The sequence below is a fragment of the Stegastes partitus genome, unplaced genomic scaffold, assembly GCF_000690725.1.
Source record: "Stegastes partitus isolate 25-593 unplaced genomic scaffold, Stegastes_partitus-1.0.2 Scaffold137, whole genome shotgun sequence".
Taxonomy (NCBI): Eukaryota; Metazoa; Chordata; class Actinopteri; family Pomacentridae; genus Stegastes; species Stegastes partitus.
This window is the reverse complement of record NW_007577868.1, coordinates 279,166-299,598: the sequence shown is the minus strand read 5'-3', so window position 1 is coordinate 299,598 and position 20,433 is coordinate 279,166. Positions and strand designations below refer to the sequence as shown.

The following is a 20,433-nucleotide window of genomic DNA, read 5'->3' as shown; positions in this document are numbered from 1 at the left end:
CGCAGGCCGCTTGCTGCCTCGCACAATAAAGGTGATTTAAAACATCTGTGAGAGCACTAAGAAACAATTAACCAAGTTTACATGCAAGCCAGGAGACAGGAAAAAGAGTCAAATCATCCTTAAGGCCAAGCTGTGCCAAGATTACTTCCTCCAAAACTGAGCTGACAAGGCTCACATCCAGGATGTAATCTTTGTTTGTGTCCAATGCCAAGTTGGCAGACCTTATTGAAACCTTGAAGTAATGTTGCTGGATCCATTCCGATTGTTGCTTTCTGTGACAGTGATGTAGCTAATCTGCATCAGCGGTGATCGATTTTTTGTTGTGTAATCTCGACCTCACCTTAGGGAACCAAACCAAGTTTAGGCTGGTCCTTTATCAAAAACAGGGCTCCATCTGACAATCAATAAATGATTTATATGACTCATAATGCAGTGTGTGATCCATTAGTTCACTGACATAAGAACATTAATTATCTTATAGATTGCATCAAACTTATCTTGGGGCTCAATATGAGACATCCTCACATCTAAGAATGCATGAGGAAGAGCTGTCACTGGATGGCATCAACTTTTTTTGGGTTCCGGAAACATCAGATATCATCGACAGAATTCCAATTTTTTGGTTACATGCAATATCTTTTTCTCCAGAAATCTAAGATTTAAGGTGTAAGTAATTAGATTCAGACCAAAAGTGCCTGTTTTTTTTGTTGTTTTTTTAAAGTTTCCACCATCATTACTGTTCATTGTAAAAGTCTGATATCTGGTCATTTTTATAATCTGGAACGCTTTCCCCAAATTATCAGTCATGGCGCTTTTTGGGCAGATTCTCGGCAAAGAATCTGGAAATTTCGTGTCCTCATTAAACCGGTGAGTCACTGGTGCTGTGAGGTACATCTGCATCCTGTCATTTTTAATGGATGAGTGGGAGCACTGCGCAGTAGGTACACATTCAGTATGTAATTAAAAATGTTTGCCCTCAGTTATGTCTGTCCATCACTTACCAAAGCAGATATTCAGAAAAATAAACCCAATTTTATTTCCAGAAAAACAGGTAGACAATATCATACATTAATACAAACAAGACCAAAACTACTTTTTTTTTTAAAGGAGGGGGAAAAGGGAAAAAGTAGTATATCCTGAAGTCAATATTAAAATTACTGTAATGGAAAAAAGAGAGCACCTGCAGTTCACAAGACACATTTTTCTGGTGGGAAACTGAGGGGTGTTAAATCCAAAACAGACAAAATCGGGAATGTTCTGTGGAAAACATAAAGGAAAAGCTCAAATGGAATCTCTCCTCATCCTTTTATTAAAGGTAAACTTAGCAAAATGACATTGTAGCTAATAAACTTTTAGGAAAATGCTCATTTTACAAGACAGATTCTTCCTTTTTTGACTACTAAGACGACATCTTTACCCCAAATAATGGATTTTTATCACAAAATTGTACCTTTAAACATCAAATCACTGAGTCTACCATTATTAATCCGTTGCTCAGTTTGTCCTCAGACCTCCATTTTAATGCTCTTGTGTAAATTTCCCTCTGTACTAAAAAAAACCAGTCCAAAGATCCACCTCCATTCTAACTCAACCTGATGATCTCGAAGGTGTTGGCCGGCTTCTCTTTCAGGGGATTTGGGAGACGTTCGCCCTGTCCGTCAACCGTCTCCCCAACCACCTCTTGTGCCTCATTTTCAGACCCCCCTTGAGCCCCCTGTCCCGTATCATTCCCCTCAGTTTGTTTATCCTTGGGACATTCCCCGTTGTAGGTCTTGACGTAGTCTTCAACTCGCCAGCCCCTGAACTCCTGCGGCTCCGAGCAGATGAGGCCAGTGTAAAAAACGCCGGGGTGGTGCTTGAGCCAGTAGATCAGGTAGTGGATGTTGTAGTCGCAGATCCAAGGGTTGTTCCCGAGTGAGAGCTTTCGCAGGAAGTAGAGGTCTTCCAGCACGCCGTACTGGAAGTAATGGAGGCTGTTGTTGGACAGATCAAGTTCACGGAGGTACAGCAGGCCTGCGAATGCAGCTGGAAAAGAAAAATAGAACTAATTAGTTGGCATCTCATACTGCTGTCTGAATACTAAAAGCTTTGTCCTCTGTTCTCCCGACGCCAAAACGCTCATGAGTCTTTTATTTTTTTTTGCTTGTCGGGTTTATTTTTATACATTTGTAGAGCCAAGAAATATTTTCATTATCAACAAAGAGTCAAATGACTGTAATGTGAAAAAGGGCTGGTTGTTCTAAAGACACCCGAGTGAATTAGTACTCAACCTCAGTTTTGATTAGCTCTTGAGAGATTTTTAGCCTCTTCTATCTACTTTTCAGGCTGTTTTTTTCATTTTATCATCACTCTTTCTGGCTAACGCTGCAGTTGTTTTTACAGAAAAGGTTTTACTGTTCACTATTTGTCCAGCAGCAAACAAAACACAGATGAAGTTAAGGACAAAGTAATAAAGATCATGAGGCATTTAGCGGCTGAAGTGGTGGTGGAGACCAAAATCAGAGCTAAAATTTGATTGGGTTTGGCTATTTCAATTGAATGCATTCCTCTTTATGTTTCATACATAAATAGACATTGTTAATATGCTTGCAAACAACATTGTAAAGTAATAAAACATGTACTGTGGGTTTATTTTGCCTCCAGGTGGCTAAAAATGACTTCATGCAAATGGCAATAATGTAATTGCAAGTACGATGGCTATACTTTTACAGAGCAACAAGCACCAAAAATGATAAAAAATATTAAGCGTGATACAGTTAAATGTACTTTTGCTGCATTTTTACAAAAACTCATGACTCCAGTATTCAAACACAACACGACTGTTGTCCAATGTCCACAATGTAAATCTTTCAGGAATGAGGAGAGATGCTTGTGGTAACAATGCATTTTGCGGTGGCTGACTCTGAAAGTGGTTTTATAAATTAAAAACATTCAAAGCATATGCTCTTTCAAACAAAATTCAAACATCATAGTCCTCAAAACTGTAGCTATAAATTATTTTCCAAAGGCAGCAGCGATGCAAGTGTTGTCTGAAGCACGTTAAAACGAGGCTTTCTCACAGATCGCAGTGCATTTCATTTAACAGGTGAACTCAGTGAATGCACAGCGACTTGGAATCGGTCCTTATGATCGTCGTGATCCAACTAAGTGGAGCTAAAAGGTGAGTGCTGACATCCTTTGAAAGGTTCCAGACATTGTCAGCAGTCTGCTTTTCTACTGTGTGCATGTGCTTTGAGTGGGAGTAATGGGACAGCGGAGACTGTTTCATGCTGTCCACTGTAGCCTTTGGCCCAGCTTTGATCTTTGCAGAGCGGAAGAGAGGAGGAGAAGGAGGAGGAAGAGCGTGTGGAACATATAGTAGTTACAGTGAGAACCAAAAATGTCACTGAAATTGGAGACATGAAAGAAAATGAGAAATGGATGTTAATGACAGAGATCCTTCCGTTGTCCGTTTTAATTACTGCACCAGATAACATCGTCGTTCAGCTCCAAGGAGGATGGAGGAAACTGTCATACAGTAAGGGGGAGTAACGGAGGGGTGAGGGACGCCCTTTGTTCACCTCCCACTTCGCTGTCTAATGTCTTGATTCATGAGACTTCGCTACTGTTCATTTTCTTTGAGGCACAATGAACACATCTGTCCCTGACGTGTTGCCAACAATAAAAAAAGGCAGGGAAATTCCAAGAAAATCCAATCTACTTCTTCACGAGTAACTGGTTCAACCCGTTCGGATCTCACCCATAACTCAGGCTGCCGGCATGTGTTTTGTTGTTGAATGAATGACAAAGTAAAAGTTTTCATTCGCAGCACCACAAAAGCAATCTAGGTTCTAGTTCCACATGTGCGGGCGCCCACATTGTTGCACATCCTAAAATATCAAGTTATTAGTCAGAGGAAATTACAGAAAATTAACCTTTAAATACGCCTCACTTTCCTGTGACTCTCTAAATTGTTGTTTTGTCTATTTTGGTGAGTTGCCTCGCCAAGAAAAACCTCAACAATCTGGCACGACAGCCGGCCAAAACCGACGCTGAAATAATATTACCAATAATGGTGCGTTTTTTTGAGTAATAATCTAAGCGTGCGAGAGCCTTGGAGTTGCATTTTTTACAATTTTTTTATTTTTTTTCGGTTCCCTCTCTGGTCATCCTTCACATGAAAAGCCATAAACAAACAGCCTCTTTCATTTTTCTCTGAACGTGATTAGAAGGAGGAGCGGGGATTGAGACCATATGTCACCGACTATCACAGCCTCTCAGAATTACCAAGAATTTTATTTTTCAGTTTCCAAATAGTTTTCGACGCGCTGGGGCGAGCTTGCAGTAGATTGTTTACATGTGTTGCGGGATAATGAATAAAAACTACCAGCTTTTTGCAACGGATTTCCCTCCCGGGCACGATGACATGAGCCCAGACATCATTAGCGTGATGAGAGTAATGAATATGCACTTTTTTTTCTCATTTTAATGGTGCTCCTCTGTTGCTGAGGCAGCATTAGTATTCAGAGTAGATACTCTGCTTCATTAAAATTGAACTCCACAACACTAAATGCTCTGGTTTTTTCATGAGGAGGCAGCTTAAAATTTTAGAAGCCTTGCTTTGATCTCTATTTATTGTTGAGAGTCAAATATTTGTTTTGTTAAATGTGCCCTATTTCATAAAGGTTCGACCTGGACTGTCAAGAATAGCTCTTACGGAGCTTGTAATGAAGCACAACACGCCAGCAAGGGTGAAAGATGAGGTAGTAAAAGGCACCTTTCTAATAAATCACCATCATCTGAGAGCGTTTTTTCCCCACATGTCAGCTGCACATGTTTCCTCCAGGTGCATGTGTATATATGCTGTATGCCTTGTTAGGTTTAAGATGCATACCTCTTATAGCAAAAATACTTCCCAATTCCTGTTGTGCATTCTGATTTTAATCCCCCAATTTAACCCACAGTTTGGTCCATCTGGAGATGTGGGAGGTCATATTTTCAGTTTGTCTGTTTGTCTGTCAGTAGGACTGTGCAAAAACTACCAAGTTGAATTTCTGAAATTAAAAAACATTCAATCTGGAACTAGAGATTCACCCAGTGTCTCTCACCTCTTGACCTTTCAAGAAACAAGAGTCTATATGGTATTCTTATTTATGCTGCAAGGAATAACATTATACTGCAGAGGATCAAAAAAAATGTACCAACAGTTGATGGCTGGCTGAGTGTGTTGATCGACTAAGTGCCACTGGAATATCTTTCATGTATTTCACATTCAGAAACGGATCCATTTTTTTAAGACTTGAAAACCAGATCTGCGTTATGTGGAGCATTGTGTCGGAATATTAACTATCATGCAGCAAGGTTTTCATTAACCGTTTGTGATATTTTTGTGTAAAAATCTGAGCTAAATTTAACCAAACGCCTGCTAGACAACCAGAGGCAGGTATCTTTGTGGCCATTTAATGTCACAATTTAGTATTTTAGGCCTTGTCCACATGTACACAAGTGCTTTTAAAAACAGGGTTTTTCCTCTTTACTTCTGTTCTCAAGAAAAAAAAACATTCATCAGCATTAACAGCTGAAGTGTTGTCAAGAGCATGCCTAAACAAGCAAAGATATCCCAGCTGGAGTATTCCAGTTCTTTAAATGTTTTTAGAATTCTCTGGAAAGTCATGTTTTCTTTGAGTTCCTAAAATGTTTGTAAAGGCAGGATAAAGTTCTCTCAAGACTCATTTAAAATTTTCTGGAATTCTTCTTGCTTGTGGACAAAAGGGTCAAACACCAAAAAAAAATACCCCAAAATGTTGAATAACAGCTGTGTACATGTGGAGAGAAGCTAAATATTCACTCTGCTTTAGTTTTCCTGTTTTCCTCCTTCTAACTATTCTATTGTTTCAAACTAGCTGTCCGGTTTTCCCGCCACTTTTTCCCGCCATTTTCCTAAACTACCAGCATTTCACTCGTTAGTTTACACCATTGATCCACTATTTATTGCCTGCCAGATTGTCTTTCTGCAGCTTTTCAGCTATTCATGGTCTTGTTCTATGCTTTTTGACCTTTTTGCCTGCTAACCTGTAACTCGATTTTTTGTTTAATCCCCTTTTCCGTGCATTTGTACTTGTTTCTCTGCATCATGCTCTTGGGTCTACTGTCTGAGCTGTGATATTTTTGTGTATTTGCGTGACCAGATGCTCAGGTGTGTATGGAAGACGGGACCATTGTGTTACCTGTATCAATATGATGCAGGCTGTTGCCGCTAAGGTTGAGCAGCTTGAGGTCTTTGGACAGCAGGAACTGTTTGGGCCTGAGGTGGTTGATGCTGTTACTGGACAGATCCATCTTCACTATGTCAGAAGGCAGGTCGGACGGTATGTGATTCAAATCTGTGGAGGGAAAAAGAAAAGTAGGGAGAGGTTTTAAACTCTGACAGAAGAGAAAATGTATAGTTTTTAAGGCACAACAATTTAAACAAGATAGAAAACAAGCATTAACATAAGGATTAAAGATTCATGTAAACCTGTTGGTAGGTTTACAAGTTTGTGAAATGTGAACAGAAACAAAAAATCTGCAGAAGAGCTGGAAATTCAAGTCTGTTTGCATCTTTATGTTTTCAAGATGTTTTGTGGGTTTTATGCAACATTTCACATTTTCAAGAAGGAGTCAAGGTCGACAGCATGTATAACAATATTTCACTTATTTGCCAAATGGGAGGTTCTGTTTTTTTCCACTTTCTTACGGCGTTTCCAGCCTCACACACACACACACTTTGAAAACTTTAATGTACGAAACAGTGACACAGTCCTACATATCTGATCTGTATACCAGAGCCTCTCAGGAGTTTTAAATCAGTGTCCCACGCTGAGACACATTTTATAAATGTTATACCATCCGAGCAGTGTCAGGGCAGGTAAAATCCAGATCTGACACAGTCATTGTGACGCTACAATGAACACGTTTCGGTTCATGTTAAGATTCTGATTGCACAAGTTGTACTTTTGGGGACTGATGTTGTGGTTCCTCCTTGTCATTAGACTCGTTTCACCTTCAATTTGTGCAAATGCAAGAAGATTTTTCAAACTAGAGGTCACGTTGCTCTTATGAATCACGGTGTTTGCTCTGTTTAAAACCGAGTAGGTGGCCGACAAAAACCTGCATCATCAAAATCAACATGAGCGATTGTTTTTGCAGCAGTCAGCAAAATGGTTGCAGATGAGAGGAAACACAAGTGTGTTTTGGCCCTAAGTACCGACTAAGACATAATTAAACGATGTTTATTTTGAGGTGAAATGAGTGTTTTTTTGTACATTTGAAAAAAGAAAAGTTTGTGTGAGGAAGAGCATTCATACTAATTTCCTGCATGTATTTATTTACACCGAGCGCATAATTTGCTCGGAAGAATGCTTAGGGACACTTTTATGATGCAGATGTTGCAGTCTTTATGCACACTTTACTGCCACAGATGTTGTATCGTGAAGGCATGGTGCCATAAATCATCAGCGACTCTTAGAAAACATAATTGCACACACACACAGATGCAGCCAGTACGTTCAGGAAATGTCACGATTATCGCTCTGTGATGTCGGATGAACGCTGCGGCAGACGGTTACAAAGGCCGGAACAGACTCTGGAGACTTTTCAGTTCCATGTTTCAAGTTATCAGTCCACCAACAGTGGGAACTTTTCTTCACAAAATGCCCAGGGGGGGAATCCCGGGCCGGCCTGAGGTGTACATGTGTCTGCAGCCGTGTCCAAGCAGATTTACAGATTAGGGGGAAAAAAAAAGGCTGGAAAAACACTATCATGCTAACATCAGACTCTGCTTCCCAGGCTCCCTTCTGAGAAATCAGACTTGTGCTTTTCGAGCCAAAAAAAATCCTGTCGGTCCAAAGAGAGGTTCATTTGCGGTCTTCTGTGTTTTACAGTGAATGGGGATAAGCTGCACTGTGTATCCAGCGGTGACAGTAGTTTAAGCCTGGATAAGTATCTCTGATCAGATATTGTTCTCTGGGTAAGAAAAAGAGGCCCATTATGTTGCTTATAGTCTCGACTCGCAGTGTTTGCTATTTCAGCGCTGCTTCCTGGAGCGAAATGCGTTTTCCGGAAGTCCGATGTTTAATCTTGTGATTACAAATGGAGCACGTATTTAAGATAAAGCTGATTCGTAGTTTAACATCTGTTGGCATGGGGTAGGATGCCGAATAGGACCGCCGAATGAACAAACACGCGGGGAGAAAGAGAGAGAACATGTCAGGAAAGTCATTCATTCTGAACTGAGTTTGGACTCAGCTTTTTGCTGAATCTGCTGGAGTCATTATTCCGGCGAACATCTGTTCCTCTTGGACTTTTCTGTCAAGAAAAAAAAAAAGCACTTTTTGCTTTATTACCACCTGAGAATCTCATCCTTTGTGCAAATCCGAGTGTTTCATCCTATAAAAACTCATAAATTTAGTTTGTTTGTTACATTTCTCGTTGATTTCGTTATTTATTATCTGCGGTTAAATTATATCGCCTGCTTTTTGTCAAAGTGCCAAGTTTGACTTTCTTTTTTTAGTCGCCCAAAACAAGGAGGTTCCACTGCTGGCGTGAGTTAAACACATGGAGTATACATCGCAGTTAGTGCACAGCAGTATTTACATAGTTTGAATGCATGGGGCTGCGCTTTTTCCATGATCTATTTGGAGGGCTGAACATTAATCTGCTCATTTATCTATATATCCCACTCCAGAGTGTATGGGTTAGCACTGCTGATGATTTACATGCGGAGTTCAGTAAAAGTCTGCAGCTTAAGTCTCTTGCCTCATTTTCTTCCCCTTTATATTCCATAAAATATCTTGAAGCCGCGCCATCATTGTCACTTTATCAAAGTGTGAAATATGCCACTACTTCAGTAGCTGTATATTTAATTCGTGCAGTAATTCTGAATCCATATGGGGCAATATGTTTAGACAGCAGAAACGGAAGCAGTGAGGTTTTTTTTTACGGCGCTGACATGAGAACTGTGGGGTCACTGTGCATTTATGGCAGTGAGTGAATTTTTTTCCCCCCGTTTGGAATCTCGCCCTAAATTAGACACGGAGGAAGATTGATTCACATGTTTTCTTCACAGTTTTTGGCCATATATGTGCAGCAGACGAGTTCGTATTGTTGCATGTTTTATGGGACGTTGCTTGCACTTTAGCTGTGAAACTGTATATAATGCAAATTATGAACCAAAACGAGAGGTTTAATGACATCAGAGGGAGTAAAATTTAAGATAAGAGTTTGTGAGTTTAGAAAAGAGGTGACACTATTCTGTCATTACCCAGGTTGAAGCAACAAACTGAGCCAAGGTTGGGATTATTTTTTATTTTTGTGTAATAGGCAACATGCAGTCATCTATCATCAACCCCTATAAGCTCCATATGTTCCACTTGTGGATTTCTCATGCGAGGTATGTTTAGGCGTTACATAATATACTCTCTCTCGCCATCATCATTCAAGCAAAAGAGGCAGGGGTGAAGCTTCTTCTAAACATCCTGACATCTCTGTTTATAGATTATCATGCTATATTTATTACAAGAACCAGAAAAGTGCAGGTTCTCTCCTGCGATGATAGTAGCGTGGATTCGAGTCAAGCTGAATCGCTTTCAGGGATTTGGTTTCCGTTGCACTCCTGCAGAAACTGATGCTTGATACTGTCCTCGCTTTCATTCATGCTCTCGACCTCCCGTGTCCTGCTCGGATGTCATTCTGGAAGATTCCTCTTTTCTGCTGACGGCCTTTGCGCACTTGTACGCGATCCAATCGGGGCATGATGTAACACCACGCGTGTGGGAGTCCACCGGCCACATATACATGACTCACATCTCGCCTGCCCACTCCAATGGCCCGATGTTTTTATGCAGGATTTATGTTACCTCTGAGATCTGCAGTGTGATTTATTGACCTTCTGAGCGCAGTCTGGAAGGCAACGTCTAGGAACTAGGACAAAACAATCAACACCCGGGAGATGGGGTTTCTGAGCAACATCGGGAGCTTTGTGGAAAAAAAACTAATGACTGAAAGATGGTTTTTGCTCTAATGTAACACATCTGGCATATTCGTGGTGACTTGGAATATCCAGAATTGTGGGGGGGGGGACTTTTTTGGGGGAATTTTATATAATCTAATGTTCCTCTGTGGAGGGTTTGAGATGTACATATGCCCTTCTGGAGCTGACTTTGCATGAGCTGATGAGCCTGTGATGTGTTTAAAACGTGGCATGTAGTCGAAACATCACATACAAATTCACCTCTAAAGTCACTGCACTTTTAAATGCTGAAAATATAACATTACATTGCGGCAAGGAGGTTTGTTTTCCTCAAAAATGGAAAACAATGCCTTGACATTATGCGGCAAATCCGACTGCGGTTTTCTTATTTGAGGACAAAATTCAGGACACATACAAAAAGACGTCAGAGAAAAGAAACCTGACGGCAAACTTTAACATTGTTCGAGAGTCACTCCGAGTCTAAAGTCCCATCTTCGAGAAACTCCAACCACAGCATTTCTCTCCAGTGAGAACCATGTGGAGACTGAAATCTGCTGTGGTTCACCTCAGAGAAGAAGGGAGTCATGGAGACTCGAGAGGGAAAACAGCGAGAGAGGGAGAGAGAGAAAGCGATAGACAAGAGGGGGAAAAAAATAAGAGTTTCAAGACAGAAGGATTAGAGTAGGTTTCCACTCTGCTCTGGGTTTTGTATTTCTCACTCCCTACTTGCTCACATCTAACAAAAAAAATTGGTCCAACACTCGTGTTCAGCCTCCACACAACCTTGTTTCACTTAACTTTAACATCAGTTTCACTGCTCTGGCATTCTGTCCAACTAAATTGTATGACATGTTCCTGGGCAAGACTGGATTACAGAGCAGGGAATGTGCACCTCAGACCAAGTGGCTGCTTGAAATCCTAAAATTCTGTGCACATCCATTGGTTCTGGTCATTTATAAAAAAAAAAGATGCATCGCTTTCCACACAGACTATCTTAAATACTTAAAATCCTGTAACACATGCGTTCATATTTTGCTTGATTGTTTGTTTTTTTTTCTCCATTGTCTTTGTTGGAGCATTATTGTGGGGTATTTTCATTCAGAAAACTGTGAAACTAACTTCCCAGTACGAATCCATCGACCACAAATAAAACAGGCGTCCAATCAAACACCAATGCTCCATAGAAGGACCATAGACTGTATAAAAGATGGACGTAGCAACCAGCCCTGAAAAATGAAGCCAACCCGGAAGTGTCAAAAACCTGCAATATCACTACGTCTGCTAGTTCTGGCTCCAAAAAGCCCTGGCTCCCATAGAAATGAATTGAAAAGAAGTGGTCACAGAGCATGAAATACTGCATTCCTACAGCTCAGGATTTTTTTTAAATTAGTTTTCATGGTCAAGTCCAGAGATCAGGTGGCCAATCTGAAAATAAATCAATACTGAATTATTTAAAAATCGTCAAAATTTTGCAAGGGGCGTGGCTGGCTTGATTGACAGTCGGCAGCGACCGTACAGATGAAGCGAGCAGAAGGCGGTAAATGTGGGCGGGCAGAGAGGGCCCGCCTCTCAATCCGTCTGACCAATCGCTGCTCCTATGGCTCCGCCCCCCTCCGACGATTTTTGTGTCACTGGCTCCAAAAATCCAAGATGTCAACCAGGAAGTAGCAAAACCCTGGCTTCATTTTGTCAGTGCAGAAACCAACAGGTGACATCACGGTAGCTACGTCCATCTTTTATACAGTCTATGAGAAGGACAAGTGGTAAACATCTCCACAGTTTATCCCTTAAGTACAATGTCAACTCTACCAGACCATGGAATAGTTTTATTATTTTAGCTGATACCCAAAAAAATGCATATTTTAAACACAAATTGAAGCTTTCTGGCATCTAGTATAGGAGCATTGTGGAACAGTGTTTTCAGAAGCAGGTTCCTGTTTGTTTGTATTATGCATGTGCATAAAAAGCAAGAGTCCGCAGGCAAAGCAATCCACATCCTCGCTGATGCTTCCATGTTATTTCAGTTATTAGCAGTCTGCAACAAAAGCAACTAAGAGGAAGATGAATGGAAGCTGGTAAATGTGGATTTAAACAACGGATTTGCAGACGTTTTATGAGGAAGGAAATGCATTCGAAATTTGTTAGTCAACGTAAACATCGCTTTTGTTTGTTTATGAGGAAATTTATGAGGTAGCGCGGGAGCTCCGGTTGCACTGGGAACATATTGTATAAATGGTATAGAGGGCAGTAGGTGGAGCAGAACGGGGCCTAAAAGCAGACGTTTTGACTGTGGTTTCATTGCAATGTTCCTGTGGGTTGGAGAGGATTTGTATTATGGAACATTGAGAAAGCAGTGATGCCCTGATTTTTCTACAAAAAAAAAGCCACTCTTCGCTTGACGTAAACTCATGCAAGTTCCATATAATGTGAGCAAGACAAAGATGAACTAAATGCGATTAAAAGACTATAAATTTCTATATCGTACTTTATTACATAACCCAAAGTTTCCATGGCTATTTCATATCTCTGCACATCTGTGAGCATTTATACTGACAAGAAGACAAAAAGGGGGAGCAGGAAACGTCTCGGCGTAACAATATAATCTACCTGTGATTAGATCTCACACAAGCGTAGCAATTTATCAAAACACCGACGCGGGAATCTGGTGCACGAGATGAAAACACTCCAATCATCCGCTAACATCTAACAGAACATCAGCATGGGTGTCCTTCCAAATCAAAAGAGCAGAAACCATGTCTTGAATATCATGCACAACAGCTGTAGTGTATTAAGGAACATTCACACATCACATATAGCTTTTATGGTGTGGCCTGGTTTAGAAAAAGGCAGGATGGAGAGAGTTATTACTGGGCATAAAAAATACAAAAAAAGGGAAAGATGTGGACAGATGGATGGGATAATCAGCCTGTGAGAGAAACAGAGGAACCTTCTAGTGCTTCAGATAAAGAATTGATTCAAAAGTCTCACTGTAGAGAAAAAAAATAATTAGGAAAATATGCAAAAGGCTTCCTCGAGCATTTACACAACACAGACGCTGCATTGTGTGGTATTGGCTTGTCTGTAAAAGAGGGCATAAGCTCTCCATTTATGCTCGTATTCAATTCCAGTGTGGGAGCTCGCTTGGACACGGACAATACTTCAGTTCAGCGTGCGGCACAGTGTGTTGCCTTCAATGGACGCGGAGGAGACAACAAAAGACAGAGGGTGTCAGAGCAATTGAGTATAAAGAGCCCACTTAAAAGTAACCAAGAGAGATCCATCTTCACAAAACTCAAGAATTGTCATCTGCGCCTCTTTGAAAAGCAACACTGGAGCAGTTAAGGCCACTTATGATAGCAGTCTCATAGAACCAGATGTGAAAACATGTGGGGTAGAAAGAGAGTTGGAGGAGCTTTCCCCTCCTCTCATTCTTTTATTCGGATTTTCCTGGAGTTTTCTTTTTATATGCAGCTTTCTACCGATGCTGAGTCGTTGTTATAAAATTGAAACCACAAACACATAAAGATGCATCTTATTACTGCCTTCTGAAATCTCTTGAGCAACAGAAATCTGCAGAAAATTAATTTGCATCGGGATTGTAACTGCAACCCAAGAGAGATGGTGCTGTATTTTCAAAGTATTGCTGCAATAAATTACAACGCAAACACACCAAAATGCAGATCATCAAAATACCTTACGGAACGAAGCGCTTCAAGGGGTTTTCAACAGGAAGTCTGACATATGTGAAATGACTAAAGTTGCCCTTAAAATACGAATCTGTGCATGTTTGAAAGCCCAAATCGTTCCATTAAAAGCTGCTAAAAGCGTGCCAGAGCACTGACAGAGTCTGCCCCTTTCCTGAGGCTCAGACACCCAAACTTAATAAAAACAAACACATCTCTGCCAGCCGCCTTGTTGTAGCCAAAACATCAGACTGCAAAATGAACTCTCGCGTCCATTTTCATTAGACAAGCAAGCATGGCTCTACACTGTAGAGTGCTGAGCAAACCTCAGAAATGTACCTTTTATATAAGGTGCCGCTTGTTTGTGTTCCACATCAAACAAGTAGTCAAGCATCAGCTAACCACCTACCATCGGTTGATTTTTGCCTACATTTGGCTGCAAACTTACAGTTCCTGACGCAGAGAAAAGTAAAAGATACTTTGTGCAAGTTTGTTTCATGCGTACTCTTTTTCTGTGGACACAGCAGGTGTCAGATGTTTCTCCAGGAAAGGCAAACAGCTAAGGATTCAACTCATTGGTGCATGTGTGATTGATGTTTGTTCTCATTTATGTTTTCCCAATATGCTGATTACAGTTCATGTCTGTGGGCTAGGTGGGCTGCACTTATTCTAGCTTTGTGTGTTTCCTTAATTTTTGTTATATCTCCAAGCAATCAGAGGCAAAGCTTGGATGTGATTTATGTGTCTTGTCCAAATGGTGTTGCTGCAGCTTCCACAACCATCATGCGACTGTCGTTGGCCCAAACATCGCAAACACTGTGAAATTACTGTTTAGTGTGATCATTTTGACTAATTCGGTACAGGTTTATTTGTTAGGTACCTTGAATGTCAGCACAGAATTTCACAGCAATCCGTCTAACAGTTGGTGAGATAGTTTCAGTCTGGACAGACGAGCATCTCCCGCTCAATGATGGTCAGCAGGCTAAAAGGTGTCTTCGCTGTATCACATGTCAGACAGGTTGAGTGTTATCATCCATCCAAAAGGTTCAAATAGACTCCTTCAAACTGTCTAACTTGTCAGACCTTCATCAGTCAAAATGGTCTGACATCAAAAAGTTGGACTAATACATGGATCTTTGCAAGTTAGACAGTGTGTGGGACTCTGTTTGAACCTTTTAGATACACTCCATCTTCTCCTATGCACCTGCCTCATGAAACAGACGTGCGAAGAGTTCCATTGAGTTATCATCCATCCACCCATTTTCTTCCACTTATCCAGGTTCAGGTTGTGGTGGCAGCAGACTGAGTAGAGCATTCCAGATATCCTCCTCAGCAATTTTCAGCTCCTCCTTAGGGATCCCAAGGTGTTCCCAGGCCAGATGAGATATGTAATCCCTCCAGTGAGCGCTTAATCTACCCTAGGGTCTCCTCCAAAGTATATGTACCCAGATATCCTCCAAAGGAAGGCACCCAGGAGGCACTCTGATCAAATGCCCAGACCACCGCAACTGGCTAAGGTCCTTTCAAATGTCAGATTACTTTCTTTGTGTAACAACTCATGACGATAGGCGAAGGTTGGAACATAGACCAACTGGTAAATTGAATGCTTTTCCATCTGCCTACCTTTCTCTTAACCACAACCGTCCAGTACAATGCCCCTAATTAATGGACCTGTCCATCTCATGCTCTATTTTTCCATCATTTATTAACAAGATCCTGCGATACTTAAACTTGTTTTGCTTGGAGCAGCAACTCAACCCCAACCCAGAGGGAAAATCCACCAATTTTACAAAACTGAATGACTGTTGACTGCATTTTAATTGAAAATCACACAAGATAGTAAGTCACAGAGATGCAGAGCTTGACATTCTCTCACCTTTGCTGCTGCAGTCCAACAGAGGTTTGGGAAACATATAGGTGTGACACATGGACGTCGCCTCTGGCTTCACCTTTATTGGTGGCGGCTTCGGTCGCGGTCCTTGTCCACTGTCTGGCTTCTTGTCTGCCGCACACAACGAGTCCACATCTAGCTTTCTCAGCTTCTGGCCCTTCAATGATAGAGGCTCTGCGCACTTGCCGTAGTTGCCCAGATTGCGGTTGCTTGGCACCTGCAGGGTCCTGACCAGGCTGTCCAATGAGCAGTGGCAGCTCCAGGGGTTGTCATAGAGACGGAGGTAGGTAAGGCGGGGCAGCGGGAGCAGGACCTCCTCGGAGGCTGTTTTCAGTTGGTTGTGCTGGAGGAGCAGGGTGGTGAGCTGGGAGAGGCCAGTGAATGCACCGTCTTCCACCATGGAGATGTCGTTCTGTTGGAGATCCAAGCTCTTCAGTTGGGTGAACTGGGAGAACATGTTGTCCCGCAAGACCTGAAGGGGGAGAAGTGAAGATGTTTTTTGAGGATGTTGTGCCATTTACTGGCTGCTGATTTTTGTGTATCCAAACTGTGAAATTTAATATGAATTACACAGAAATTATTTGGTCATTGAACTATATAATTTATCATGCACCAAGGATTTTCACCCCAGGGGTTTAGGCATGCCTTTATTGCTACTCTAAGGAAACACTGCAGTGCAATCAGCTTTGTAGCTGGGAGGCAAAACTTGCTTTCAGTAAAACAAATGTTTTGTCTTCTTGAACATATTTTTCCCACTTTCTCTTGTGAAACCATGGTCAGATAATGTCTGAATTCAGGTTTATCTCAGGTCATGAGTTAAACTCCTAAATGCTTACCTCTTTGCAAGTTTTCTTTCCTTATGAAAATAATCCCTTCCTACCTAAAAAATTAATTTGATGTAACTCCACACTGTTGCTTCCTGCAGGAAACGCAGACATATGAAGTCCCCACCTCTAATACCATTGACCTGTTCCCACTTTCTGCAGCTCAAGCACACCAGCTCACCTACAACCTTGTTCAAGCACCGTAAAGCTACTCTAGGAAAGACAATGGGCAGTATTAATATTGGAGTCATTCAGACATCAAACCAGAAACAGATTCTGAAAAAGAATAATTATAGACTGTCATTGTAACGCAGCAGTTTTTGGGTGGAAATGCTAAACCATGACGTTAACTGCTAATTTTGCTTTGATGTGTCTCCTAGCATATAAAAACCACCACATGGACATGTTAACAAGATTAAAAGGCTTGATAATGGCTAGCGATGGACCAATCGGGTAACAATAGGAAGTGGATGATTTGCCGTAAAAGCTCACAGGTTTTTAGAAGACTTACATAACACATTACAAAACAGTGTCAGACTATTTTAAAGCTTTTATAGTCAATAGTTACACATGGAGTAACATCAACATTAGCCTGGAACTTGAATAATTCAGGTTGTCTCTACTTTTGGCTCTTAGTGGTAACGTTTTCATCCTTCTTGGGCAGATGTTACGCTCTGAACTATGTTTACCAGCTGGCATCCTTGTCCACCGTTGGTGCTGTTAAGGAAAATACAATGGATTTTTTGGGGTTTTTTTTAGCTGGAACTACCACCCAGGAGCTTGATAGATCAAATGTAATTTACAAAGCAGGGGGATATTTCTCTATGCATAACCACAACTTCAATCTTTCCCATTATTTTTAATATCAAAGCACAGCGTAATAGATTTAATGCAGCTATAACTCCAGGCTTTAAACCTCTGATTATACCTTTAATTAGTACATTTTAAAAGTTACATAAAGTGCAAAATCCAACAGAGCCAAAGTTACACCTAAAAATAACAGAAAATCCACTCGCTAATTATCCCTATTTTTCGCTGCTTTGATCAGTGTCTATAACTCATTAGTCTTTATTTATTACCTCGTTGGCAATGCATTTTGTTTTGGTTCTCTCAACACCTGCGACACACACATCCTGTGCACTCCCTCAGACATGCAACAACCCACTTATGCACACACACACACATAGCAGGAAAGTCTGTCTTTGATCTTGGCCCCAAATGAATGGTGCACAGATGCGCATGGTGTCAACATCTAGATGGGTTTACATTCAGCGCAAGTGGTTGGAGACATTTAACTGAGAGAAATTTGATGCATTTGTTGCACAAAATTCTACCAAACACCTTTTATTACCTGTAAATTCTACTCAGTTGTGTCTTTCATTTGAATTTGAGCAGGTATGTGCAGGAACTTCTGCACCATTCATGTGGAAATCTGGTTGTAAATACCTGAATCTTGTTTCTTGCCAGCAGTAGATGGTGGATGTCTGTGGGCCAGTCCTGCATCACAGTGGTCAGCTGCCTGTCCTGGCAGTCCAGGTATTTCTCTCCTGCCTCCATGTACTCCTTACACTCCTGAGTTTGGCGTCTCGAGACCCCGGCCCTGCCGCGGCCCCGGATGCGTCCTCCCGAGGCTTTGTCCGAGGCCTTCGATCGAGGGCGTCTCCGGGGCTCAGCCGACGGGAGGAGCAGCAGGAGGATGACGGCGGCGAGGAGACGCATGACTACGGGTGGAGGTTGGATCTCTTAGTGACCAAATCAACTTTGGAAGACTGTTGTCGGTTCGATTTGTGTTGGAGGGGGACACAGGAGGCCGGTCACAGCTGTGTACGAAGAGAGAAAAGAGCAAAAAAATAAGTTTTTCATTGGGTAGTTCATGCAAAATCACACTTAAGCTTGCAATTTAGCCATTTAAGTGATGCTTGAATTGTTGATGGTGGTTTATTTAATGCTTTGTAGGACATTTGGACAACTAAGCTTTATTTGATTCAATTGTGCTTTTAGAGGCTCATTATTTGCACCATATTTGACAAGCAACAATCCCTCTGTTTGCAGCGGGATATAACAAACCATGCACAACTATGTGTAATCCCAAAATATAACACACAAGCATACCAGTTTATGTGTAATAGAAAGATATAGGGTAAACATAGAAGTATTTTGCCCAAATAAAAATCAAGAGACAAGAAATTCAAGACATTGTGCTGGAGAGAAAAGTTTTGAATTGAAGAAAGTAAAAGCTCACAGGTGAATCTGACTTGTTATATCAACATATGCGGTGAAATGTGCAGGGATTTGTCCTGATGGCATGTTGACAGACGCTGACAAGTGAAATAGTTAACGCCGCACATGTTGAATGAATTAGTGGAGAAGCAGAGTGAGAAGCAACGGGGAGAGAAAACAGGAAAAGGGGGTTTGGAGGAAAAGAAAGGCATTTGCTAGATATTAACATATTAAAGGTTAAACTATGGTCATGCTGTCTCTGTTTTTGGACGTGTTTTTTTAAACATACTTGGCCTTCTCATATTGAGGATTTATTCTGAAATAGCCATACAGTGTTTCTCTGTTGGGTAGTGTTTGGTTAGTTTCGTTTATTTCAGAAATTGTGTCGGAAATATTCAACTCTAACGGAAAAGATGTTGCAAATATGAGCATTTGACAAACAAAGTGCTCCACAGCAACATCACAAACAATCGGGACAACAAAATGCAAGTGACACACACCTAATATCGCCCAGATTTGTTTAACACGGAGGTATGAAGGATCTCGGTGGCATGGTACCTCCGTCCTGATGGTTTGAATTCACCAAAGACAGGATGTGATGCATAACCGAGGATTGCCGGCCTTTTCCTCACCACCTTGGACCCATAAAGTCGTATCATCCTGTGCTGTTGTTGACCCACAATCCAACATAAAACAGTCAAAATTAACAATCTAAGCATAAAGTTAAAATATCCTCTACAAACGAGCGAATAAAAAGATCCAGAGTACGTCTGTCGACTCCACTGTCGAAGCATTAATCATTGCAATCGTTCCCCGTGAGTGGCTTTTGAGCTTAATTCTCATCAGTTGCTGTCCTTAGATATTTATACTCAGCTCACACTTCAACGCAGCCTCTGTTAATAGCTTCTTGTTGATGTTTCTTCCCTCTCGCTCTGAAATCAAAGCCCATTTCCTTGGTTTTTCTTGGTATTTATAACTTCGGAAAACTAGCCAGTTAATAAATTTGTTGCTGTCACATTAGCTTTTGTATATCTTGTGTGCATCCCTTGCAACAAACACATCTGAAGTTCATGATGCATGGCACAAATAAAACGTCTGCAACAACGCCAACAATGACTTTTGTGAGTGTCATCTGATCTGCCACCAATACAGTTTAGGCAGCTAAAGAAAAACACGCTTCTTTCGAAAAATTGGCCTTCATGGTTAAATAGTTTGACAGCACATTAGAAGTTTCATCACCGGGAACTTGCCAGGAAACTAGTGGAGATTATCCAACAAACAGTCCTGCACATAACCACAAGTTGTTGTTTTTTCACTTTGGTTTTTGTGTGGATTAAAACAAACAAGATGTAATGTGTTAATTACTGAATCTTGGAGATGCTGGTTAGTGGATTTGGTTCCATTTGGACAGAGCCAGGCGGACTGTAGCTTCACATTACTTCACTCCACCAGAAAGCATAGTTTTCATCATATTTCCCCAAATTTGAAGCTATTGCTTTCAAACCACTATCTGACACTGATTTACTGCCTCTGTCTTCTTTTTTTCACTGCTTCTTCCAGCCTCGCTATTTCTTCCTGCCAAACTGTGAAACTATCATCAGCCACAAGTATGAAAATTCCATGACTGGAAATATTAGCAATTATTGCTGTAAAAAAAAAAAAAAAGACGGTAATTGTCTTTTTCTGCCACACAGCTGCTTGTTCTAAACTCTCCGCCTGCTGACGATGTGAATATGTGGGGGTGTGCTGGTCATATGGCAAAATAGGTGAGTCATGGATCCCGAATGTGATCAGAGGAGAAATGGCAAGACCCACGGGTTTGCCAAG

At 41.2% G+C, this 20,433-nt stretch overlaps 1 protein-coding gene across 1 annotated transcript; it reads right to left on the bottom strand.

Moving 5' to 3' along the window:
• Nucleotides 1–1,012: 1,012 nt before the first annotated feature.
• lrrc17 (leucine rich repeat containing 17) lies at nt 1,013–18,200 on the bottom strand. Its single transcript, XM_008278896.1, has 4 exons — nt 17,833–18,200; nt 15,548–16,034; nt 6,207–6,362; nt 1,013–2,025 (listed from the first exon to the last, which is right to left on the bottom strand). The coding sequence occupies exons 1-4, from the start codon at nt 18,103–18,105 to the stop codon at nt 1,583–1,585; spliced, it is 1,359 nt and encodes a 452-aa protein (XP_008277118.1). The 5' UTR covers nt 18,106–18,200; the 3' UTR covers nt 1,013–1,582.
• Between the last annotated feature and the right edge of the window lie 2,233 nt (nt 18,201–20,433).

Bases quoted from the DNA above. Each gene is read 5' to 3' on its own strand.
- lrrc17 (XM_008278896.1), bottom strand. From the start codon at position 18,105: ATGCGTCTCCTCGCCGCCGTCATCCTCCTGCTGCTCCTCCCGTCGGCT. The intron at 16,035-17,832 runs GTATTTACAACC...CTCCCCCTTCAG, and splicing joins TGGCAAGAAACAAGATTCAG to GTCTTGCGGGACAACATGTT. The intron at 6,363-15,547 runs GTGAGAGAATGT...TTCCCTCCACAG, and splicing joins GTTGGACTGCAGCAGCAAAG to ATTTGAATCACATACCGTCC.